The following is a 26,341-nucleotide window of genomic DNA, read 5'->3' as shown; positions in this document are numbered from 1 at the left end:
GATGGCAGAGATGTGTGCTCTTCTCAGCCATTAGCCGCTAACATGAGTTTTCACAAGTTTTACAACTCCAGTCAATGATTGATAAACCCAATGCAGTATAATCGGAATATAAAATGTTTATCTACGGGCCTCCCTCTTCTCCAGTATGGACTCTAACATCTCAATGACCAGCTTAACTGTTTATTTTAAAACATCAATCCATCCTCCATATGGTCGCCTGTTAAATGGCATCTGAAGTCTATCACAGCATAAATCCAATACAGGCACGACCGTGTTTTGCCATCTTGCTGCGACCAAATCATAAATGGGTTGCTGTGCACTAAGTAAGCATTTCACTCACTGAAGATTGCTGTAAATAATGAAAACAATATGAAGAAGCAACATATTTGACTAAATCATAGCTCAGTACTATAGACTGTAAATCACCATAAAAGAAAATCCATTTAAAGCGTGGATATCCACAATACAGGGGTGGGTGCGACGCGTCTAAGCAGTGCTACAAGTGCACCCCTCAGTGTTTTTGGGCTTTAATGACTTCCCTCCCTAGACACCCCACCCCCAATTGTGTAAGTCTTTAAGTTTTGCTGTATTGTTTTAATTTAATGATGTTGCTATGTGATCAGACGGGGTTTTTTTCCAGATCTCACACTGTACCCCCCGCAATAGGAGCATAGTTTGGGATTTGCAAAACAGAATACTTAATAAACAAAATGATGCACAACACATAAGTAGATAAAACACAGGCATAACGCATAACTGTGCTAGTGCTGCTATGATGCCATTTATGCTCAGACCAGCACCAGATTCTGAAAACAGGTCAGCCGTGATTGGTCGTTGTGAGCAGCTGTGATTTTCAGTCGACAGAAAATAAAATGGCCACCCCCAGAGATGGCTAAAAACGAGTGCATCTTGCTGCTTAACTTATATTCCACAAACGCAAAATTAATCAGAATGCCGTGTTTCAACTAGTGGGCCTGCTGGGAACATATTCTTGAAAAAAATATGTTTTGGTTGACTTCCGCTTTAAATATCTTAATAGTAAGGAGGTGCATGATATAGAGTATTTCATCAGCATGATACTTACTCCCACTCCTTGCGACGTGCCTGTGGAGTGCTGTGGATCTTATGGGCCTGGTGGGCCTTCACTATGTCCTTCTGCTCGATTATGCCCCCCCGACGTCTCTTCATCACATTGGGGCTAATGGGCAAATCTCCATCAATCACCAACATGCTACCTCCAACATCAAAAGAAGAGGTCACATCCAGGGTTAGGCCAGTTCTGTTTGGGTGCGGAGGCGAGCTGTGGCCCGGCATGTGGGAGAGGTAGAGGGTGTCGTGGCTGCTCGAGAGACTGTAGGGCTCAAGGAGTGAAGGCGAGCCAGAACACAGGCTCAACCCTCCAGCTAGACCAGTCCGATGCTTCTGCCAGCTCTCACCGTCCACGTGGGATGGGTGGAGAATGTGGTGTCTGGGTGTGCTGTTGCCACACATGGGCTCCAAAGCAAGACCCAAAGCATCCTCTGGACAATGCGGTCCTCCTGGAGGTCTGGGTAGGCCCAATGTATTATGGTCCCCTGTCATACTGCTGCATGAATAAAGAGAAAAGAGGAAGAGAGTGCTGTAAATGAGGAAATAAATGACTGAGAAATACTATAACTGCAAAGTAATTTCAATACAATTTGTCCTTTCCGTGGTAGTTTTATTGTGTGTAATAGAAATTCATATATTGTCAATTACTTTGATGAGCTGTGTGCCAGCAAAATCAGAACAACACAATGCTTGTTAATACATTGTAAATGATGTGAATAAGTTTAAAAAAGAATAATGATAGAAGAGAAGAAGAATATACACGGAATGTTACATTAAGTAAGCAAAACACCATTCACAGCATTGTCATGTACTATCAAAGTTAGAGTTTTTTTGTTTATAGTTTGTATTCTTCAGTGACTGCTGTGGTCTTTTTCCACTTGAAAACTGACAATGCTAAAAAAGATGCATGAAGGGCAGCACACTTTTACATCATGCTTTCACAATTAAAACCCTTAGACTTTTTTTCATGACAGTCAAGAGCGATAAAATCCTATACAGTTAATAAAAGTTTTATGATTTCAATTTCCATTACTGTATTTCCTATGGGAAGCTGATTTAAAATATAAACAAATTAGAAGTCAAACAAAGGATTTGATTGTTTTGGGATTTTTTTCGGTTCCTTTATATTGGAATGGCATCAGGGCCAGGAAGTGCTCTGAGGCGATGCTGTATTATCATTGCAATATTGTTCCACAACTTCAAAACTAGTTAGCATTTGATCTGACAAATACAAATAGGGGATTGTGCTTTTTCATTGAGTTTAATTCCATTGGAGATACTATTAAGCATGATAAATCCAGTCAGAGAAAATACCATGGAAAACCTGCCTTTAATTATAAAAAAAAAGAAAAATACTTTTTCAAAAATACTTTTTTTTTTTTTTTTTTTTTTTTTTTGTCGAGGAGCCGCTCAGAGTGTGGTTCCGTACCTAATGCAGCCCGCCGGCCATCAGTTGCCTAACCTTGTGTTAAAGGTTGAGCAACCAACATAAACAGGCAGGTCCAACTGCAATTGCCTGTCACCATGGTAACACTAACTTCGAATCTACAGTGATTGCGATACCTTTGAAGCTGCCATCACAGCCCCTTCTGTTGGGAATGGCTTGCCCGAGCCTTTAAAATCAATAGTATCATAAATCAATCTGTGAAACTCGCGTTTGGCTATTTCAGCCACACAATCTGCTGCTGTAGATTCTGACTGATGAAGTCTATTACTTCTTACACTTTCAGTTTCTTTCTCTGTAATGGCAGATAAGGACAATGTTGCTGCTCTGGAACCCAAAGAGTAGTAATGCTTTATGCAAAGCGGCTTTGGTTGTGGCGGCTTTCATTAGATATGAAACACTTTTTTTGTGTGATTAAGTCCATAATGAAAACTCTTGCATAGATATGACTGGATAAAAACATAACATGCACAACAATGTACTGTAGGTCTTTTGTCCCAATGGGTCTCTCTTGGAGCGAAAGCTTTGTCTCAGACATTAATCTTTTAAAGCCATTTTGGAAATTGCGTTTTCAAACTTACTGGACAGTGGTGCCAACACAATCAGCTGACATGTCAAGATGCTGGATTTCAGAGCGTTTGATCACACTAAACTCTGAATTACTTCCAGTAATGCATCACTTTGCTGACGACACGTATTCAGCTTTTGTTTCCCTCTCTTTACATAAACAATGAAAGCATTAGAGTGGGCCAAGATACTGCAATTGACTGAATATGACAACAAAAATAATTAGAATAAAGGCACAAGGTTAGGGACTTGAAATAAAAGTTATGTGTACAAATTATGACGAAGCATAGACATATATTAGTGTTGTTGTGGTTTGCAGTGGTGTAGGTAATTGTTAGCATGGCTGCCTCACTGTCGAGTGTGAGTAGTTGTTTGTCTATATGTGCCCTGTGATTGATTGGCGACTTGTTCAAAGAGTACCCCGCCTCTCGCCCAGTCAGCAGGGATGGCTTCCAGCTCACCTCCAACACTAATGAGGACAAGCGCTACAGAAAATTGATGGAAGGATGGGTAAGTTGCTAGTTGTTAGTGTTGTCGACGTCCAACGCACCGCACTGGGAGCTGTTTCGAATACTGAATTTTCCTTCTTATTAGTAGGGATGGGCAATGATACCAACGATAGGAACCCAATGATAGGTTGGGATGAGTAAGATGCGCTTTCTGAATGTAAGGGTCTACTGTTTCCATATCATTGTCAAATTGATCATAATAATAATGTGTTTCATGTGTTTGCGTGAATGTAGCTCAACTTCCCATAGCTGCTTTGATGATCCATCCATCCATTATCCATACCGCTTATCCACACAAGGGTTGCGGGAGTGCTGGAGCCTATACCAGCAGTAGGCGGGGGACCCGGAGAAAACCCACTCAGGCACAGGGAGAACATGCAAACTCCACACAGGGAGGCCGGAGCCGGGATTGAACCCACGACCTCTGAACTGTGAGGCGGACGTGCTAATCAGTCGACCACCGTGCCGCCCTGCTTTGATGATGTTCAAGTTCAATTATGGACATTTTAGATTTCAATTTTAGCTTTTTCCTTTTTTTCCTAATAAGCACAGAAACATTCAAACAGAAAATGTGAGCTGCAACAAGTTTACTAGGAGCAAGTAAAGTTTCCTGCTTAAAGACACTTCAACGAACAGGTACTCTAATTGACTAAACAAAATTATTCGATATAACATCAACAGTCATAATCTGTCATATCCAGTCAGTCTTTATCCTATTTCAGCAGTCCATTAGCATTACTGTACCCTTGCTATGATGTGCAGAAAAACATCCCTGGTTGCCTCTGATTCCATTGTGGTTACTCTTCTTCTAACCAGAACTCACTCTCAAGTTGACAGTGGTTTGAAATAATTCCCCCTAATTACCTTTTTAGGAGGGTGGCTGTGGGCGGCACGGTGATCGACTGGTTAGCACGTCCGCCTCACAGTTCAGAGGTCGTGGGTTTGATCCCGGCCCCGGCCTCCCTTTGTGGGGTTTGCATGTTCTCCCCGTGCCTGCGTGGGTTTTCTCCGGGTACTCCGGTTTCCTCCCACATTCCAAAAACATGCTTGGTAGGTTAATTGGACACTCTAAATTGCCCCTTGGTGTGATTGTGAGTGCGGATGTTTGTTTGTCTCTGAGTGCCCTGCGATTGGCTGGAAACTTATTCAGGGTGTCCCCCGCCTACTGCTAGGATAGGCTCCAGCACTCCCCGCGACCCTTGTGAGGATAAGCGGTATAGATAATGGATGCATAGATGGAGGCTGGCTGCTGATTATCCTTATTCACAGAGCTTTCCGCCTGCCATTACACCGAAGAGGTCCATTCAAAAGGTTCAATGTGTTGACAATTTGACCAGAACCAATTGTTTTTTCATGCTCTGGGCTGTGTAGCCAGGTGTCTGCATGGACTCTAATATGGAGTGATGGAGGTTCTCTGACAGACGACAGACCTTTGCGCACCTGCTGTCCACAAAAGTCAACACTAGAGCCTCATTACACATCACATCTCATCAAATTCAAAAGCAAACTCACATGAAACCCGTCCAACCTTCCAACCTGAAAAACGTTATTAATTTATTCACACCTTGATGAGAACCAAGTTAGCAGATATGACAAATTTAAATGACTTAACTTCAAATAGAAGTCAAAGCCGAGTGAATTATTTTGGTAAACGTAAACTTGGTACCAACTGTTTGCATTTGATGAGCCAGTGCTGCTTGTAGATGAGCAGAGGAGGGCACACAGCTACCTACTGTGCAGCTTCATTTAGTCACCCATTTAATTAAGAGACATTTTTAAATCATCGTTAAATGTACTGCTCACAATGGAAGAAATCAAGAGATCAGAGATCTGAGCTACCGTAAGAAAGAAAACAAATGAATAATATTAGAAATGTTCTGATTCAGTGTCCAAACAGCATTTCGGCGTTACGACAATATAACTAGACATGACGATAATACATTAACTATGGGTAACTTTTTAAAGCGGAAGTCAACCCAAACATATTTTTTTCAAGAATATGTTCTATGCAAGCCCACTTGTTGAAACAAGGCAATATGAATAATATGAAATTTGAGTTTAAGCGATCTCAGGGGGCGGCCATTTTGTCACTTCTGTCGACTGAAAATGACATCACAACTGCTCAGGCTGAGGTAACGACCAATCACGGCTGACCTGTTTTCTGAAGCTGAGCCCTGATTGGTTGTTACCTGAGCCCTGAGCAGTTGTGGTGTCATTTTCAGTCGACAAAAGTGACAAAATGGCCGCCCCCTGAGATGGCTAAAGACAGGTGTATTTTGCTGCTTAACTCATATTGCACAAACGCAATAATAATCAGAATACAGTGTTTCAACTCGTGAGCCTGCTGGGAACATATTCTTGAAAAAAATATATGTTTGGGTTGATTACCTCTTTAAGCATGGCAGGACTATGAACTTGATCACTACATACACTTCACACAAATAACTTAATCCACTGTGCAACTACCAATTTTTTTTGCTGAGGCAAATGATGAGCTGTACAAACTGCCAGGGGGGAAGAAGAGAAATATTTGCTGGTTTTCCACGTTTTGACATTTAAAATCTTTCTTTAAAGAAAGTGTTATATTCTGAACAAGGCTACAAATCTCAGTAGCTGCGAAATAATAGTTTTGTTTGTAAATTTACTAGCTGAGCTGCTGTGTCAACTATATTATTAGGGGGAACATACAGTCTAATAATGTTCATTCCTCATCGTTACGCCACTGCTTTACACTCTTTTGAATTAATAAAAATAATAAGGGTCATGATTTGGTGTTTTTTATTGACTTTTACATTGTTTTGGTTTGTTTTAGCTTCATTTAATACTATCTTTAATACTATCTCCTGGGTGTCCGGAACATGTCTTGTCAACTCATTGGGTTTTTGTTTCCACCTGTTCTCGGGCATGTACGGAAATACGCACGCTTTAGCCTCTCCAACTGGGGACACCGTGTGTCCAGTGCGTCTGGCAGTACAGGTGGAAACCGTTCAAACACAAGCTGCTGATTGATTTCGAGCAGGGATATTATTATTATTAAATATTTTTATTTTTTTTTACAAATCCAAAACATTCTTCAAAGACACAGATGAATGTTAGATACAAGTTTTCTACGAATAACTAGAGTTGAGTGGCGTAACAGCTCTCCTGATGTTTTCGTTTTTTGCCATGGTATCGTGTCAGTATAGGTATCAAGATACTTTATGTGGGCAAAGTATTGAAGTCAATGTTCATGACAGTAAGAGTCTCTGTGGAATTTTGCTCCATTAGGAAGTCCAGTTCTTCCACACCAAACTCATCCAATTGTGCCTTACTTGGGCTTGCAGAAAATGATCTTCCCCAAACTGTTCCCACAAAGGTGGAAACAGACTTGTCCAAAGAGTGTTTTTAAGATGAAGAATTACTGTCTGTTTGAATTACCAAACATAGGTTATCAAGTGGTGTATCTCAATACTTTTGCCCATAGAGTACTTTTTTTTTTTTTTTTTGTTATTCCACACAATTCTTTGCGGTAGCTTCCATTTTCTTCATGTTCCATTAACAACAACCAACTGCTGCTGGGGCTTATTAAAGTTTCATGTCACTGTTGCCTATTGCATTATAAACACTGAACAGCTTCAGATTTGATGGATCAATTGGTTTGAAGCCTGAATAACAGACCTTTGATGGTGTGCATTTAGTGCAACTGATGGCCAGACCCACAGTTAATAATTTATTGACTATTTTAATATCTGTCAGACAGTCCTTCAGTGTTTAGTTTAAAATAAAACATCGACTGTAAGTAGATTCATTTGTGTGTCAACAGATGATGAAACTCACTCTTGAATCATCTTAGTAACAGGAAGTAATTAAATTGGCTGCTGCAGTTGAATATGAATTGTCTTCAAATGTGGTAGTTATGGCGCTAAGTGGATTCACATGTCATAGCCAATGGGCATAGTTTTCTATTGGGTACACCCATCTTATGATGAAAAGACATATCTCAAAGAAACCCTACTGTGGTGTTGACCTTCCTGGAAATGGAGCCATTATGTAACACCAGGGACACGTCGTATTGCTAATGATCACCGCTACTAATAAAAGCATCACACCGGTACAGCCCAATCACTGGAAGCCATGGTGAAGAGGAAGGAAATTAACTGTCATACTGAGCTGTTTTCTTGACTTTTGAACAGGATTTCAAAGCTTGTTGCATTTAAAATGTACTTGCAAAAATACAATGTAATGAAATGGTTTGCACAAAAATGTTTGTTCGTTTGTGTGTGCCTTGCGATTGGCTGGCAACCAGTTCAGCCCCGCCTACTGCCCGAAGACAACCGGGATAGGCTCCAGCATGCCCGCGACCCTTGTGAGGGTAAGCGGATTGGATAATGGATGGATTATTTGCACAAAATTATGTCTTGCGCATGCTAACGCTGTATTTAGTATACCTAATGCAGTGTGGAAAATTAAGATCAGATAAAACAAAAAATTATTTTGAGATATTGTATGTTGATGCTGTTGACATGACTACATATAGTACTGTATTTACTCATATGGAAATGATGTAAAAGAGCAAAAAGTCGAAGATGTTTGCAATTGGACACTATGGACATAATACTGTGTACTCCAAAATCAATACGCTTCTTTTTATCTATTTCGTTTCACGTACCATTCGGAGGGACGTGAGGCCATCAGCATTAGACAGCTTAGGCAAAGCACAGCCCGGGGGCCAAATCTGGCCGACACACAGTCTCTGACCGACCCTCAAAGTGATCATGATATCAATATATGGTGCTTTTATTTTGAAAGTTGTGCTTTTTCTCTGCGCACGTGTGGTTGCTACAAGCGAGTTTGTGAGCAAGAGCCACTACTTGTGTCAGAAGTGATGCCAAATTAGTGACGTTTTTGCGATATGTAGCGACTTTTCCGAAAGCGCCAGCAACCATTTAAAAAAAATAAAAAATAGCAAAAATTACAGCAGTGGTCCTAATACGAGCAAAATTTTTATTTCCTGCACGGTGAAGGAAAAAGAGCCAAGAATTTTCTTGACCTGATAAGTATGTATGCAAATCTACAGTTCTGTATACTCTATGAATTATAAATCATGATTGTATTTATTAAACATCACTGTCAATAATATTATACTTCCCACATAAGTATTTGGGAGTCCTGACTAGCAATGGCTTATGAGTTAGCAGTTGGTGCACAAAATTAATGTTATCATTTTTAAAGTGTAAAGATGTCATTTTAATAACATCTTATAATTTTGTTTGAAATGTGTATTTGCTAATTGTAACAACACTTATATGTACACAGGTAGCAATTTTTGAAATAAGACAATCATCTTTTAAGTACATTCAAAAATAAAATAAACTAACTTGAGGTTAGCGTGTTGGCTTGGCCCTTGGCAAGTGTTTCAGCTTTTCATGTGAAAATAAAATTGGAGCAAAATTGCCACCTGGAAGGAAAACCTTCTCTTTTCTCGACTGTCCAGTGCAGCCCATTATATTTCATGAGTCATTTATTGGTTACCGTAATCTGCCTGCCCCAAATGAAACAATGGACATACAGCATTTTATTATGGGGAGTCTAAGGCACACCTGTGCAATAATCATGTCATGTAATCAGCATCTTGATATGCCCCACCTGTGAGGTGGATGGATTATCTCGGCAAAGCAGAAATGCTCTCTACGAGATTGAGAGAAATTTCTCTCAAAGGCCTATTAATAGGCCTTTTGTCTACATGGAAAAGTCTTAGCTTGGAATTCAGATCATGAAAATGAGAGCAAAAAGTGTTTCATTTATATTCTTCTTCAGTATGTATGCATTTATTTTTTGGTTCCATATTCTCACAGAAGGAAATAAGTGGAGTGAAGATAGCACCTTTTTGAGGAATTTGCAATACCCATTTCTACATTTAACTACACAGAGATGTGTGAACCGTCAATTAACACAGAAAAGGTGTTTCTCGTTCTGGAGCAAGACTTAGAAACTTCAAAGATCAAAAAGTGTGTCTTGATCACTGTAAACAAAGAGCCCCATCAATAAACTCAATTTTCCATAATCTATTCCACAGGTTCATTTTTTCATGTCATTTTTTGTTCACTTCTTACAATGTGGTTGTTGGTTAATCTAGACAACGAAACCGCAATGAAAGTGAAGATGAGAAGATAAGACTCACCCAACTTGGATTGGAAAGTACTACGTGTTAATGTGATGTAGTCATTAAGCAGTATTGACCCACGCAGCGGCCAGGGTGCCTTCAAGTGCAGTACACCAATAGATCAATGCTGGTACTCATAGTGCTGCTGCACAGTTGGTGTGGAGAATCCAAAAGAATCCCCAAAGAATTCACCAAAAGAATTAAAAAGCCATGCAGTGTGGTTTCTTGTGACACTGTTGCCTCTAGCAGTCTGCCAACTCCTGCACTGATTATTCAAACTGGCTCTCCGTTTATTGCTATGCTCTCCCTTGACATGAGAATATAGGCTGTGCTCGCTCTAGTCTAATTGATTACTGGAGCTACGGGAAAACTGAATAGGAAGCAAAAAGTGTTTGTGTGTGAGTACATTTACACAAAGGACGACTAGAATTATGCATGAAAAGAAAAATGTCTTTACCTCTAACCCTTTCTTTTTTATTATTCATCTTGGTGGCAAAAATGACTGCATTTCTTAATTCCCGAGCTCTAACAGGGTGTGTACGTGTCTTCTTCGACACTTGGCAAAGTCACTATTAGGGTTTAATTGAGCTATGTTTCCATCATTAAAAGAAAATCAACATTTTGCCTAAACTAAATAAACCAAAATCAAACAGTCTGTGTCCAATAATTCAGTGTTTAAATAAATAAAAGTGACTTAATTAACTATCTCTTGCTAAGTAATAATGTTAAACAAATATTGATTTAATCAAATCAAAAACTCTATACATTCCTCCACATTTTCCCTGATTTCCATGACAATAAAGCGTATCCACATGAGTGTTAAATTAAAACCTGAGAGAACGCACCTTGTCAGTATTAGGCACGCATTTATTCAAACAATCCAATTACACCCTGCTCCGCTTGAATTCAACTCAACCAGCCCCAAATTGACGTCTACGTACACAAAACTTTTAACTGTCACTCAAACATGCAACATGGACAAGATTTCTTACCTGAAGTCTTGTCTTTTTCGGTAGATGAACGGCAAGTGTGGCGCAGCGGCTTCAACCGCGTCCGTCCGCCTGTAAGCGAGAGCGCGGAAGGGGTTTGACGGGGGGGGCTTAGAAGGAGGTGGTGGGGTTCGTCAAAGGATTCCCTTTTATTAATTGAAAAGAAGACCCTGCGCAAAAAATAAATAGAAAGACAAAAAACATTGATTATCTTATCACACATTCCTAATTCTTCTTCAAAGACTCTTGTTCAGCGCCATCGTGATGCAATTCGTGTATTTATGACTTGTGAGCCACCTGTAAGCACTTCCTGCTAAATATAGTGTTGGGCATATTCGTGCAGGGTTAGTACGAATCCTGACCGCACGATGGCAGTAAACGCACGTAAATCGCTTATACCACAAACAACTATATACATGAATAAGAGGGTTTTTTTTTTTCAGTCCGCTTTAATGTCTCAGCGTAAATTCTGCATTACTATGAAAATAAGAAATTGTTCTCAATTGCCATACCTAGTTCAACAAAGGAAATTATTATTGATAATATTTTATTATAGTCAATTAAAGTATTTTTTTTACTGTACAATTACTTAAATGTGCAAGTAAGTATTCAAACTATACGTCAGAATGTTTTATTGTGTTGGTTTTAGTCCTGAATACAACAAATACTAATAAATGTGCTAGTGCTTCACAAAAATGGGATTCAATTTTAAAATAATGGCGTAGGCTACAAAATGAACCCCAAATCACTCATAATTATTATTATAATAAATAAATAAATAAATAGATAAGAAAGCAAACAAACAAACAACTAAATAAATACATTTGTTTCGTTTTGGATAATATTGAGTCCCCCCCCCCTCTGTTTTTTTTTTAAAAACGTGCCCCAAATCTCGCGATATTTCGTTGATTCGACCGTCACAAAGCGCCCCATCTTGGGTATCTGGTTTTCAGTGGTTCCGAAAGGTTCATGCCTGTAACCCGGCAAAGATAAACTAAGAAGCGAGTAGCCACTTTTGGTTTCCGGAACACTAACTATCCCTCACAAAATTTTCTTTTCTTTCCTGGTAATTGTCTTGGACGGCAACAATGGCTTCGCGTCGCTGAAAAAGTTGCTAGCTTAGCACAAGTGGTAGTCCCTAGCTGCTTGGAGCTATCATTAGCAAACAGACTACTGAAGCGATCTGAAGATTTCTGATGATCTAAGGACTTTTTCCCTTTCGAATCCTCCAGCGTAACTATGGGCGTCTAAATGATTAGGACCACTATCTTAAACGGTAAGCATTGTGTGTTTTAACATTGTTTTTTCAGAGTTCATACATGACTTTTAGACGGCTAGCTCAAATATAAACTCGAGTTTGCTTCTCCGGTAATTTCCTGGGCCGACGAACATATGAGTCATATTAAAGTTAGAGGTCAAAAAGAGTTGGTGCCGTAATATTTCTCTAAAAATGCTTCAGGATTTAAACGCTCATCTTTTAATCGTAAACCATACTAGTGATCATATCCCACCTTTCGATCACGCCCTAAGAAGATTATCGACAGTTAAAACTCCTTGATAAAAAGTACTGTCTACAATTTAAAGGCTGAAAAAAAGAGTACATCAGTAATTCTCGTGAAGCGTCTTCTTAAAAAGTCAACATTATAAGCCTCACAGGGATCATTCCTTCCCGTTGCCATATGTTTGTATCTAAGCAACTACACTTTTCTTAACGACCACTGACTGAGTCCGCAGTCGGCCCCTATTGAGGTGTGGTAGTGCCTTCAGCTACCAATTCTTCTGAATAACATTGATATTACATTTGCCATTACCCCCGTCATGTTTATGTTTTTCATGTTGCAGAAATCAACAGGAGTGGTTAAAAAATACAGTCAAAGGCTTCATAGTTTTAGATTTGACTGTCTTGATTATACGTGGGCTACATTGTATACAAAAGTGATAGATAAGTCGTACAAGTAAGCCACCTACATTCAAAAATCCAAGACATGCGTAAAGTAAACACGTTTTTGTTGTTTGTTTTTTTACATTTTGTATTGATGTCACCTATGCCACACCACTGTATTGTTGTACTAGTAAGACTGAGCAATTAATCGAGTTAAAATCGGCATTGCATTGTACTAGAAAGCAATTTTCAAATCGCAAAAGCTGCAATTTGGAATAAAAGAACAACTGCTTCATATCATTGGTTGGTAGGCTTTATTTTTATGCATATTCTTTTTATTCATCTATATGGTATGTAAATAGGTTCAGGTACTTAAGAAGTGCAGTCTTCATGTTTACACATAATTGTTTCATAAAACATTAAAAGTTGAAGTGACAAAGCCATAGCCACACATTTGTTTACATTATTGTTTTAATCAGACTCATGATTTACTGACTTACGCTTACGGCACACTTGTTTGGTAGAATTTTGTGAGGTTGTCGTAGTAAACGCTTTAAAGACGGCAACAACTCTAATTGAAGTAGATAAAAATACTCTTTCATATTAAATGATGGTTCATTTGCCATTATTTTATCGTAGGCCCAACCTATGACCAAAACATGTACGCTTAGTAAATCTGGTATTGATCATTTTAATGCAAATTAATTCATTTATTTAAAAACACATAGAGCACCCGGAGAAAATAATTGCATATTAACCCATTAAAGCCGGGAACGCACAAGCACGTTTCTACCACTAAAGTCAGGAGCGCTGTTACGTGTTTCTCCCTTTAAAGCCTGGAGAGCGTATATGTCATTTTCTTTTTTTAATCCTGTTCTCAGTCTCTTAGCCAATGAAATGCATCAGAATAGACATGTGACGGTGTCGTGAGTCGTCGGAGGATATCCGGAATTTTTTCGAGGAGTAGTGGCGGCACAATCGATCGCGGGAGCTCTGAAATAAGTCACGGTAGTGATATAGACGACATGCTTGTGGACTTTGAAGCCGTGAAACCATCCAAACGTGATGTTTGGTTAAGATGTATGTTCATAGACAATGACAATTTCATGGTCTTTGTAAGAGAATACAGCACGGTAATTACCACTCTATTATTTTTTAAATTAAAAATAGTGCTTCGCTTGCATCTTCGATTTGAAATAGTAAAGATTAATAAACCCGGGCCTGTATGAAAGCCACATGTCTAAGATCTCAAATTCTTTTGAAATTATGTTGCTATCTGCTACAGGGGCTGAGATATTAATTCTTTTGTAGGTGTTGAATTTCCGCAAAAATGTCAGGTTTTCAAGGGTGACTCCAATGTCAACCGTAGGTTTTAGAGAGATGTCTCACGAGGGGCTTCCGGCTTTAATGGGTTAATTCGCAATCGCAATGTTGAGGGAAAATCATTAGATTATTTTTCAAAATCACCCACCCTATTTACTTGTACATGGTTTTAGACAATGGCATTATTAGGCCAACTACAAAGTGGCTGAAGCCTCCTTAAAATATTCTCCAGCCCCCTCTTTTTTTCATTAAAAAAAAAAACTACTAGTTGAGAGTTGAGTAGTCTAGTAGATTAAATGTCTGGAATGTTAACTCACTGACCAGTGTGGCTCTTAAGGCCAAGGGGAGTGTGGTGTGCGCAGGCTAACTAGCTTTTGTTACATATACTGTACAGTGGCACATTGAGATACGAGTGACTCGACTTAGGAGTTTTTGAGGTATGAGCGGTCATTCGACCAATTTTATGCTTTGACTTGCAAGCTAACGTTTGTGGTATGAGTGCTTTGTGGTGGCAGTGAACTCAACTCTCTTCACAACAAGCAACAGTTTGACAAATAATGAGGAAGTGTTCTCATAAACAGGCTTAAACTTGTTCACGGTCACTCCCAGTTGACCTTTACAGTCAAATTAAACCCAAAACAAGGACAATTACCAATTGTGTATTTAAAACACCCAGGTAACTTTGCTTTGTTTGCTATCTTAATGATAACGCATATTACTTAGGGTTACGAATGGCATCGGTGTCGCAGTGTTATAATTCTACAAACAACGCATATTTGAACACAAATGGTAGAGCAACACATGTAGACAGATATTTGCAATATTATTCATCCTCAGTAAAGAATGACTAGTACTGTATCTTTTTTTTAACACCATATTGTATTAATTAATTATTTAATTAATTCAGTCTCCACAACCTTCAAAAAGCAATTTTCTCAGTCTTTGTTAGCTATTTGTGAAATGTGCTCACGCAATGCTTGCTCACCTGTCAACAAAGTGACACCCCTGGTTTTAGATATACACCTCCTACATGACTAAGCTGGAAATGTAACTTGCAGTGTTGCACCAGCTGCTTCCTGTTCGCTCTGTCAGAAGGGGAGTATGTTCAGCTCAGAGCAATGTCATGTGATTCATATGACCAAACTGCATGACTTTTCTTTTTCAAAGTCTCTTAAAAAAAAAAAAAAAGATACCGAACTAAGCAAGTTTTCGTCTACAATATGAGCCACTGTTGTCGCTGAGAGGAGAAGGGTAGTTGTGTTCTTAAAATGAACGTCCAGGCCAGGACTCTATATGGCTGCTGTACTGTTGTATTACAGGTCTTTTTAGGCAAACATCGACACATAATCTTCGTTTCATCCTCCCTTATGGAAACTTGCAGAGGAGAACACATTGTTGTAAAACCAGTTTTAAATGACAAGTTGACATAACATTGCTCTGGAGAAACTTGGTGTTGTAGCCAAGTGTATATACTGCCACAAGGAACATGCTCATTAGATGTACTTAATTGATTGCATTCATTATATATTGACATCAAGGACAGTTTTAGCTTTATTTGGCTCCAGCTGACTCATCTCCTTGTTTGAAAGTGCTGACTGTTCTTTTCTCTTCTTCTGTTATTCTTTGTTTTGATGTTCATTTGCCCTTTTTTTGGGCTATTGATCAATGGCAAACTTGAGAGAAGGTATGTGCAGTTAGTGGGCTTGAGCTCTACATGCAGCGCGAGCGTGGGAAGTCCACATCACTGATGTCTTAATTATCGATATCAACTCAGTCACTGCCAGACATTTTCAGACCCTTTTTTACCCTAACGTTTGAAAAAATTTGAAAAAAATATATAAATAAGTTCCTGGGATTGAATGGCTGGACAGTGAAAAGACAAGGGAATCCGTCAATGGCAGTGAATGAATTAATATATTGAATGTTCTTTTTTGGTGCTCACAAACTTCTGCACCACACTTCAGCCCATTTATGAGTTATAAAGTAAAAATGAGCAGAGTCCTTTACTTCGCAAGTCGACTTAGAGTGCGCCCGCCAAAACTTTCTACCTCACCTCTAAAATTTCAGGTTAAAGGCCACTGTGCTCCTAGTTAAAAAAAAAAAAAAGTTAGCCCTGTTGTTAGATTTAATTTTGCACCATAGGTTGTTGTGTGATGATGGTATCACTTCCCTGGCTCGGTCTTCCACCGTATGAAACATATCTATGCACCTAAAAGAGGATAAATGACAATGAAAACGATAGATGAGGCATGATATTGTCTCTGCGACACATATTGTCATATCGCCAAACCCCAGTTGCAGCAGTACAGTAAGTTTCACACAGTTAACCAAATTTTGTACAATAAATAAATTACACATTTGTGTGTAAAAGACTTAACTCCAGTTTTTCTATTTAGTGGTCCATTCGAAATCTGTTGCGGTAATGTACCGAAGCCAAAATGTTGTTGCCCAAAATAAGCATAAACAGTACATACACAGTATTCTACATCTCATTGTCTAACCTTGTCTGCAGGTGAATGGGTGAGATGAGGAGTAGTCAGAGGGCTCTGGCACTTGGTGTCGCAGTTCATCAGCACACAGATCACAACATTGATACAGGTATGGAATTAAACTGTTTAATTTTAAGCAGTGTATGTGTCAGGTGCATCACATTTGGTATTCTTTGTCACAACTATCTTCCTTTTTCAACAGATTTAACAACTGCATGGAACGGTTTGCCTCAGTCCAAAGCCGCTGTGAGTATACTAAGGAACAATTTGGTGAAGCATAAGTTAAGATCTTATTTGTCCACCTTTAAGACCATTGGAGCATCTAGTTTTAGTGTTACAATGGTTAGGGTGGTTTTGGTTATTTAGTCGATTTGTATATTGCAATATTCATACAGAGTGGTATGGGAATTATTGATTTTTAAGGAAGACAAATATAATTCTTAAGTCAGTGAACCAATGACAAACCACAAAGCAAATGATATGATATTTTGTGTGTGTAGCTGCGCCGAATAGAAAACCATGTGGAGGCCGTTCCTGGCACAACAGCGCTCCTCCTCTCTGTCATGGACCCACCCAAGAAGAAGCTATCTGTATCGGTCCGCAGCAGAGGTTGGTTGTTCCATCATGTTACGACAAATCAAGAATATCTCTAAAATGGCCATTCTATTTGAAAACAAAAAAGACTTTGATTTGAGCAATCAAAGCATAAAGGAGTGCTTCTCGGATGTTTTGAGTTTTCTCAAAACTGTCTCTTTGGTGCTCTTCAAAGGGATCAACGCAGGACTTGAAAAAAAAAAAAAAACAGGAAACTGAGGCAAGCTTGCCCTGATGAAGGTCTACCAAGGCTGAAACGCGTAGGCATTGTCTCCAACTGGCCATGTTAAAATAAAGGCCTTTTAATTCAAAATACTTTGAGTGACTCAGTTTCCAGTTTTTTGAAGACTTGAATTTGTTTTGTTGTGATGGGACATTAAGATTGCGTTCTCATCATCACAGATGAGACGAGGGGGTCCTCGAAGTCCAAAGAACATCTGCGGTTAAGTTCCAAAAAGAGACGCTCACGCAGCCCGCTAAGAAACGCCACCCAAGACAGCAATGTCAGCCAGCATAACAGTATGGCACTCAGGGAACAGCTGGCTTCGTACAGGTTGGTATTGACAATTTTGTGGTAATCCAAAATGCTAATGTATTCTGATGAGATTGATTTTAATTTACAGTCGAGTTTTAAAAAACATTCCAATGTACTATGTATTATAGTTGATATCCCATTTTAGATGCCATAAAGAAAGTGGTTTTGAAGTCTTATTCAGTGGACTGAAAGATGCAGTTGCAGTTTAGAAATTCAGTGTAAGGTCAATTTGAATTCCCCCCAAGAAGAAATTAACCATACCACACAAAATGTCTCTTAGCAACAACACATTATCACATGAAATATGCACTTTTTAATTTTTTTTGTTGGTTTTTTTTGGGGGGTGGGGTACAAATCTACTTTAATGTTAATCATTGAGAGTGCATTTGCATAAACAACACTCCTAAATGTGACCATCCATACGAGATCTCAACATCCATATGTGTGAATGTTGAATTAAGGCTAAATCTTGATCCTCTTTGCTGATCCAATGTAATCTGGTTTGTCTCCAGAGAGACCGCCCCTCCATCACAGACCTCATCTCAGCTGGAGGCTTACAGGCTGCAGTCAATGTCAGGGCCTTTGTCCCCATCCTCAGACGTTCCATTTAGCAAACCCGTCTACCAGAAAGACTTTTGGGACAAGCGCCCGGATGGGAACCAGGACATCACGCACTCTGCAGACAGTACAGAGGTCGGCTACCTCAATGACCCGCCCATTGTAGACACCCAGCAGACCTATGCCAACCCGTCACATGCGATAAATTTAGTCCCAGCTATGGAGACTAGCTGTCCCGAGGCACAAATCACCCAGAGCATAGATACTCAAAAGTCCAGTCCATTTCTACCTCCTGCCTCTGACTTGATGTGTAGATGGGAAAGCACCCCTTCCACCAGTCCGGGCTCTGATTCCCAACGTTTGGAAAACCTGAGGCGACACCAACCGGATGATAAGCTGGAAAAGCTCAAAGAGCGTATTCGAAGGCAGGTAAAAAATCAGGAGGAGGCGGCAGAGAAGGAAAAAGTGTTGGACCGTCTTGAGCAGCCCATAATGTCCAACAGCAGTAACAGAGGAGGCACTGCAGCCAAAATCAGGAAGGTAGCAGCTGCACCACAAGCGCCTAATTACAAAGGTATCATTGACCCCTCGTACTTTATTACAGTTCTTATGGTAGTAGTAGTACAGTTTTTCAATAGATTTTCCTCAAATAAGGATTTACGTTGTTTGCTTCTTTCTCAGGCTTCAGCAAAACTGAGGCAAGGACCCGTACTGCTCATGGGAACGCATTAAAAGTGGAAGATCTTCACAGTTTAAACAAGGACAAGAACCCATTCAAGCAGTGTGCTGGTAAGACATAACATAAACCTTTGAGGTAAGGAGTGAGACACTCAGCGGCAGACGTCTTACATCTTTGTTGTGTTGTCGTTACAGGAAGCTCAGCATCCAGGCCGCAACGGGAAAGGCATCGTTCTGTAGAGAGAGAAGCTAAACCAACCAGGAAAATCCACAAAGCTGCCTCTGGCCAAAATGCAAAAACGGGTAAGAATAACGATAAGTTTGGACTTTCACTAAAACGTGTGGTGGTGAAAGTGGTTAGATATTTAACTGGCTTGATTTTTTTTGGTGTGCTCTCCATTTTCTTTTGCTTGGGACAGATGTAGACACTCACTGTAGACTGTTGTTGCATACAAACACTTGTTGTCTGCCTCACGTCTATGGTTTGTGTTACCTGTTCCCACTTGGCTTGTTTGAGTTCATTCATGAGGCATGGTGCCATAAATAGCGCTGACGTCTACAGCCAAGTTCATGTGATTCTTCTGATCACTTTAAACAGAAGCTTGTTTGTCAACATGTATCTTGGATTACCAGGAACTACTTGAACATTTCTGTCGGCTTTTAAATGAGGTCTTTCAGAGCTTTCAGCACAAGTATATTCTACCCATACTCCACTAAAAAAGCGAGTACAATATTATTAACGTTACTGTATATATTTTTCACAGTGATTACCCCTGCTTCCTGGCGGGAGGGCTTAAAGTTGGTAAACAAGGTTCTTGGTACAGCTCCCAAGCAAGCCAGGGAGAAGAGGCACCATCTCGATGACAAACTGCAACAAACAGGTTGGGGCCAGTGAACTCTTCAATCCATAAATTATGCCACAATACCTCTTTTCTTTCTTTTTTCAACAAGCCATTGCAGTATACAAGGCAGCTGACTCAGCCCAACTTTAATCTTGCTATCTTTGCTGTTTCTCAAATGATCTTCTTGCACCTCTTGGCAGAGTATCATTAGCAGTGTGTCAAACGCTAAAAAGAATGTAGAGATAAAAAAAAAGGTGATGAAAAATGGTGGGTGGAGTGCTTTGAGCAGCCACTCAGAATGTGTCACTCATGTCATAAATCCACCTTTTGGTTATTTACATCCACAGTGTGTCTGACAAAGGCTTCATTGCTTAAAAGAGAATTCTCATTTTATTTTTTTCTGTCCTTGTTGCACTCAATTTTATGTTCCTATGGTCCAACATTTTTGCATAGGCTGTTATCTGTCATAGAGTCCATCCATGAAATTGAAGGTGTTAAATACATGCTATCTAGTCTTTAATAACAGTTTCAATGACTACATGACATGCTTACACTCCTAGACAATCCATCTTTAATTAATAACAAAAGGTAGTAAATTCATTACTGACTATATCCTGTCATCCCCTCATCTTTGAATTATAAACGTTGTCTCTACTGGCTGCCGATGACCGGAAGGAATTGAGGTCGACTGGCTGTTTTGGTTGGGTGAACAATGAGTCGTGGCCTGATTTGACGATGAGGTTGCTCACACTGCTGGCGGCAAGGACCCGGCGGAGTGGCAGAGTAGGATTGGCATCCAGTGAAGCTCGGCTCAACATAGCGTGGTTCACAACTGTCTGGATTAGATTCTTTCAAATCTAGACTAAGATTTTCTATTTATCATGGATTAAGCCATTAAGGCTGCGAGTGCATAACCGTTTTTCTACCTTTAAAGCCTGGAGCGCGGTTGCATCTTTCTACCCTTAACGCCTGAAGAAATGCCACAGAATATACACGTGACGGTGTCGTGAGCCCGCAGAGGATGTTCTGGAATTCTTAGGAGTCATAATGGCGGACGCCATCGATCGCGGGAGCTTTGACCTTTTTATTGAATTTCTGGGAAAACTTCAGGCTTTCAAGGGTATTTCCAAAGACGACCTTAGGTTTTGGGGAGCTGTTGAGCCAGGCGCTTCAGGCTTTAATGGGTTAAAGTTGGCATAGCAACTAGCAACCCATTTTACTTCCAATGTGATGTCTTAAAATGCCAGGCCAAGAACAAAAGCATAATCAAGTGTTTGTTCCTTGGAAAGAAATTATGACGCATAATCATGAAAATGAATTGTGCATACAGTGGACCCCCGCATACAGTATGTATACATATACGTATACTAGTATATCTATATACTAGTATATGTATACATCATGCACATTTCTTAAAGCAATTTGACCCGCAATCAGTTCTTCAACTTCTTCGTCCTGATATTAAAACATACCATTATGCACTCAACATATTTGATTGTAAAACCACAGATCTTTTGCGGGCAGATCACAGGTTCATTGTATACCTGTACAATAATTAATGTTTAGTATGTTTGATTTCAAACAGCACTATTGTATGTTTTTGTATGGTCATTCAAAGAAAGTTGACGCTTTGCCCTTAATATTGGAATTAATTACTCAAACATTTTATACAAATATACTGACTACATCATAAACAATTGGAGGATGCCCTATGTGACATTGAGATGAAGTTCATGTTCTCAAGATTTAAATGTTCTGATCTCCCCCACCCTACTGTTTACAGCTTCCCATCGGCGATCCAATGTTGAGACAGGCTCTGAAGCACACCGCCTCTCTCGCCATCGAAGCACAGACAGGAGCCACAGTGCGTTTCAGGCTCAGTCCAAAAGCCACTCCATGTCCACTTCTAGTCCCTCGTCGGCTTGTCATGACAAGTTCCCCGTGCCTCTAGGCAAAGACCTCCTGTCAGCAGACATCCGGGCCATATTTGATGACCCACAGCTTGAGTGCAAAACAGCTGAGGAGGAGGAGCGGTCGCGGTCACGATCTGGGAGAGGTAAGGGTGGTCAGAGGGTGAAAGCAAGGTCGTTGTCTCAAACAAGGACTCCCCTCTCCTTCTGGGGAACTACTGTGCCAACATATGGCCCCTCAAGAGGGTGTCGTAGTGCCAATCCCTCCCCACATCGACCAAGGTCCCCAAGTGTGGCTGAAACTCAGGAAAAGAAGCGCCACTATGATTCAGACAAAATCCGCCAGTACATTGTTAAGCAAAAAGAAGAAAGAAAAAGACGACAGGCAGACGAAAAGAAGTCTTTGAAAGAGGAGTCGGAGAAAAGAAACCAGAGGCTTCAGGAGCTCTACAGGAGGCAAAAGGAAATTGCCAAAACTGTAGTCACTCCGACCGAGGCCACTTTGACACCTTGGCAGAAACAATACAGAGAAGAGACATACAACCTTCTTACAATGGATGACACCCATCTTGGAGACGCCATACAGATGCAATCTTTTGCTGTGTCAAATAAACTGGTATGTATTACAAGCATGAAACTCATTTGTTCCATTTTTAAACATATGCCTTAACAGATATGTTGTAGAAAATTTGATACCCTAACCCTTACTCCTGTTTCAACTTTGCACCACAGAAACCAATGTACCAGCCGTCTGGAGAGTCTGATAAAGAGAATAAGAAAATGGAACTACCACAAAGTCCCTCAAGCAGTGACAGATCTTTGACTGATCAGCTATCTCCTCAATTAACAAGGTAGCTGTATGCAAGATGGCCTACTAGCATCTCCGCAGTAATAACAATAGGCATATTGTCGCCGTCATGTGAAAAACACGTATATCCATTTTTTTTTAATTTTCTTATTTTTACATGAATGCGGTATAGATAATGGATGGATGGTGTTTCTGCGTTACAGACATTGCATAAATGTGAAAATTTAAAAAGTTTCCAAAATTGGAGATATGCGTTTTTCACAGGACAGCGACGATATGCTTGCTGCTTTTCTACATTTTTAGAGGATTGTATAGTTACCATACCTTTTCATTGTGTCCTACAAGGTTTGTGACACCGTAATTATAATTCATATAAAATTTCACCAGAGTGCAATATTGATACTGTATAATCTGTTAGGGTTTTTTTTCTGATGAGAATTTTTTTCCCTCCCAATGTCATCTTTTTCTCAAATGTTGATTATTTTTTAAACTAGGGCTGCACCTAATGATTATTTAAATTTTGCATTAAATGCACAACATCAACCGATTTTGATCCACTCAATCAGATCAGTGTAAAGTCTAATATTTACTGTTGAAGAGGCTTAAATTCAGAGGACTCGGACAGTTTTGAATTAAACAAGCTCTCTAAACCTATTAATTGCTTTTCAAAAAAAATATTGATTCATTTGATAATAGATTAGTTGTTGATTAATCCTTGAACTTCCAATGTATTCCAACATTTACTTTCGAAGGGTTGTATTTCAATGCTGTCTGCAGGAGATAAATTGTACAGTTATAATGACTTGTGGCTAGCTGCTTACATCTATTTTGTCATTTCTGCTTTAGGGGTGATTTGGATGTTGGAGTTACTTCTAGACTTAATCCTGACCTCAGCCCAGCTGTTCAGTCTGTCTGCGCCTCCAGCACTGGTGCATTAGGGTGTACAAGTTATGACCCTCTCCTTTCTCACCCTCTGAGGGAGGAGACCAACACAGTGGCAGCTGGTGACGTCAAGCCCACCCTCGCAGAAACCCCCACCTGGTCTCAGTCAAGGAGGTCCCGTATTGATGCCCTCAAGGCCACAGCCATCTCTCTCTCTAATCGCATAGAGAGTGAAGCCCGGCAGATTGCCCGGGTGGGAATCAACTTTGGTGAGGCAACGTCTCTGGATGCGGATATTTTGGCCCCAAGGTCCACTTGGGCTGATCTTGATGAGAGAGGCTTGGCACCTGGATCTGGCACATTTGAAAATGCTGACTTGACATCGAGGATCCAAAGACTTATAACAAGCGCAGGTCTTAGTCCGTACAATAGTGCCTCTCTTCCGGGAGCTCGAAATTTACACACCTTCAAAGAGCAACCACATCAAATTACAGTTGATCGAACAGAGCACTCTGCTAGCAGCTATGGACTTGAAAGGAACAAAGTCAATGGCTTAGAGAAAACAGCTGACACGCCTCATATTAGAGCTTATGGAGCAGCTGAGGACAACAGGGAGAATAGGACAAATCGACATGACTCAAGTGGCAGTTCTATCAGTGAGGGTACCATCCTGAGTGAGGGGAGCTTCAGTAAGGATGAAATGAGCCCTCCCAACAATCATGTTCCAGGATTGACACTTTGCTCCAATGACTGCACTGGTCCAAGAATGGAAGTGCAACGCCTCACTGACTTCCAGAAGGAAGCTGCCAAGTGCTTGGCCCTTACGTCACCGTTAATGCCTCAGAACAGTAGTAAAATGCCCTGGGAGGAGTTGAACAAAGGAGACCCTTTCAGTGTAATCAACATTTACTTAAAGAACTTCAATGTTAAAGGTTAGTTTACTCCGAATTACCTTTGTATGACACTGCCTAGTGCCCATTTGTGATGAAGTGCAAGGATGGTGCTTGTACTAGCAAAGTTGACAAACACCTGAGCATTTCTCTTTTCTTTCTCCCACAGTGAATGACAGGAATTCTCCATCTCCTTGCTCCTTTCAATCTGGAGACTCCCACAGAGACGCAGCAGTCTACGATGATGACTTTGTGTCGTTTGATAACAGCGGCGTTAGCCAACAGTCAAAGAACGGTTCCAGCCCACACAGGTGATTGAATGAATAAAAAATGACCACCAGGTGACATTCATGCCATAGTTGAAAAGCTCAGATCATGTAACATATCCTCTTGAATATATTGAGGATTTTCAATTTGAGATTTAGGATTTCTTTTTGCTTCAGTTTTGTTTCACCCAAATTATCATCTTCATACTATTTGTGGCCTCTGTTGTTGGCAAAGCAGCTCAAAAGTGCAGTAGAGGTGTCACTGATAATTTGTAGATCCCAATGTACCTGTCTAAGCTTGGTTCATCAAAGCATGAGCAGTTTGGTAAAGGTAATGCCATGGATGCTCTCTTCTTTGGTCAACCCTGTCCTCTGGTGGAGTGTTAAAATTCTTTATTTAGCATTAACCCCGAAATTACAAGCGTTCAGCTAAATAGTTGCAAAGATTGTTCTTGTTCTTGTAATTGCCATATGGATTGATTATAGGTTTGTGATGTTTCTGTATTGCACTTCTAGTGTGGCAATGGAAAGTAAAAGGTCTCCACAATCCCAAGGAAGACTGGCTTCTCCTACAACCTTTCCCGATTTGGGTTTGTCTCAAGCATCAGCCTCTCTCAAGAATGATTCTCGAAAAAATGGTTAGAGACCTGAGCTACAGGCAAACATTTTTTTTATTGGTCTATTTTTTGATTGTCTCCTACTCTCCCTTTCTGTTCAGGTAAACTCCAGTATTCCCCTACTGCCCTGCAGCAGTATATGGCAGCAGAGCTCAAGTACCACGAGTCCATAGATGAATCTTTGAGGCAGCTCGAGGATGTGGAGAGACTGATGGGTCTTCCCATGTCTCCGCAGGTTAGTGCAGAATTTGCCTTAATGCTAAAAGCGAAGCAGCATTTTTATTTCTGTTCAGAATAGTCATAATTTATGCAGCATTATTTATGTCATTAACCCCGATATTTGACATTTGGCTGCTCACAATCGCACTACTATTTGCATTGTTAAGTGTACTGTATTTCTAACTTGTAATAATCTTCGGAAGTGCACAGTGATTACCTTTTGGGTCTTTCAGATGAGTATTAATCCGTGGCTCATCCGTGAATACGCTTTTGAATTCAATTAATTTTTGTGATTTACCTGTCCATTGTAATCACTGTTACTCACATCATTAAACTGTTCCCTTAACTTTGCAGGCCAAGCATCAAAAGTCTCCACCATCAAGAGAACGAATGACTTCTCCTTCTGGCTTTCTGGACTCTTCTCCAGCTGCAGATCTTTGCTCTGAACCTCCAAGAAATGGCCTCAGTGTCGGGCCCAGTAACAGCAGCAGACCAACTGGTAATCACTTATTGCAAACATTTATAAAAGATTAAATAGCTTTAATCCTTTGGTGGGACTTTTTGTTCATAATAATGCTAGACAAATGAGTTTCTTTGTTTTTCCAGCCTCGTTAGTGATGAGTCAGCATCACTCATCAAGTTTCTCTTCTTCCCCATTCCTTCTCTCAGGTAATCTTCAGTATTCTCCTGCCGCCCTGCATCATCATATGACAGCAGAGCTCCAGTACCAGGAGTCCATAGATGATTCCTTGAGACGTCTAGGGGACGTGGAAAGGCTGATGGGTGTGTCGTTTGCCCAGCAGGAGAATGCTTCATTGACACAAATACTCAAGGTGAAGTCTTGGCCTTGGCTATTTATTTTGTAAAATATGCACACATTAATGATGTTAATATATTCTTTTACGCACGTAAGATCTTTAATTTTTGTTAACTGACAACCTCGGTGTGCATTTCTCTATAAACGTCACAGGCCAAGCAGCAGGAATATGAGAATGACCTTTATGAGCAGAAGATCCAGGCTGAAAGGAAGGCTTTGGAGGCCCAACTGCAGCGGGAAGAAGACAGGCAGAGAACGGCGCGGGTACAAATTCACGCTCATACGAAAACA

General features: G+C 40.2%; 2 protein-coding genes across 10 annotated transcripts in view; one reads left to right on the top strand and one right to left on the bottom strand.

Annotated features, from left to right (window-relative positions):
• The window catches only part of cacna1ea (calcium channel, voltage-dependent, R type, alpha 1E subunit a), a 98,853-nt gene extending 87,859 nt beyond the window's left edge, over positions 1-10,994 (bottom strand). For all 6 annotated transcript variants that reach the window (XM_086046273.1, XM_086046272.1, XM_086046275.1 and 3 more), the window contains exons 1-2: positions 10,744-10,994; positions 1,085-1,585 (exon numbers count right to left, since the gene is read on the bottom strand). In XM_086046273.1, coding sequence (XP_085902399.1) covers positions 1,085-1,581 — 497 coding nt within the window. In that variant the 5' untranslated portion in view covers positions 1,582-1,585; positions 10,744-10,994. The remainder of the gene's footprint in view (positions 1-1,084; positions 1,586-10,743) is intronic.
• A 670-nt stretch (positions 10,995-11,664) lies between these two features.
• cep350 (centrosomal protein 350) overlaps positions 11,665-26,341 on the top strand; it is a 31,198-nt gene continuing 16,521 nt past the window's right edge. For 3 of the 4 annotated variants that reach the window (XM_086047182.1, XM_086047180.1, XM_086047183.1), the window contains exons 1-18: positions 11,665-12,016; positions 16,458-16,543; positions 16,637-16,680; positions 16,935-17,043; positions 17,431-17,581; positions 18,076-18,695; positions 18,803-18,910; positions 18,995-19,102; positions 19,564-19,680; positions 21,425-22,167; positions 22,284-22,402; positions 23,206-24,173; positions 24,301-24,442; positions 24,914-25,035; positions 25,116-25,249; positions 25,588-25,732; positions 25,903-26,066; positions 26,204-26,314. In XM_086047182.1, coding sequence (XP_085903308.1) covers positions 16,462-16,543; positions 16,637-16,680; positions 16,935-17,043; positions 17,431-17,581; positions 18,076-18,695; positions 18,803-18,910; positions 18,995-19,102; positions 19,564-19,680; positions 21,425-22,167; positions 22,284-22,402; positions 23,206-24,173; positions 24,301-24,442; positions 24,914-25,035; positions 25,116-25,249; positions 25,588-25,732; positions 25,903-26,066; positions 26,204-26,314 — 3,987 coding nt within the window. In that variant the 5' untranslated portion in view covers positions 11,665-12,016; positions 16,458-16,461. Of the gene's footprint in view, positions 12,017-13,635; positions 13,756-16,457; positions 16,544-16,636; positions 16,681-16,934; positions 17,044-17,430; positions 17,582-18,075; positions 18,696-18,802; positions 18,911-18,994; positions 19,103-19,563; positions 19,681-21,424; positions 22,168-22,283; positions 22,403-23,205; positions 24,174-24,300; positions 24,443-24,913; positions 25,036-25,115; positions 25,250-25,587; positions 25,733-25,902; positions 26,067-26,203; positions 26,315-26,341 lie in introns of those variants that run through there. The other variant, XM_086047181.1, reaches the window with a different exon arrangement.

This window comes from Filicampus tigris, chromosome 12, assembly GCF_054856515.1.
Source record: "Filicampus tigris isolate MCC_2025a chromosome 12, RoL_Ftig_1.0, whole genome shotgun sequence".
Lineage (NCBI taxonomy): Eukaryota > Metazoa > Chordata > Actinopteri > Syngnathiformes > Syngnathidae > Filicampus > Filicampus tigris.
This window is presented reverse-complemented; position numbering and strand designations above follow the sequence as displayed.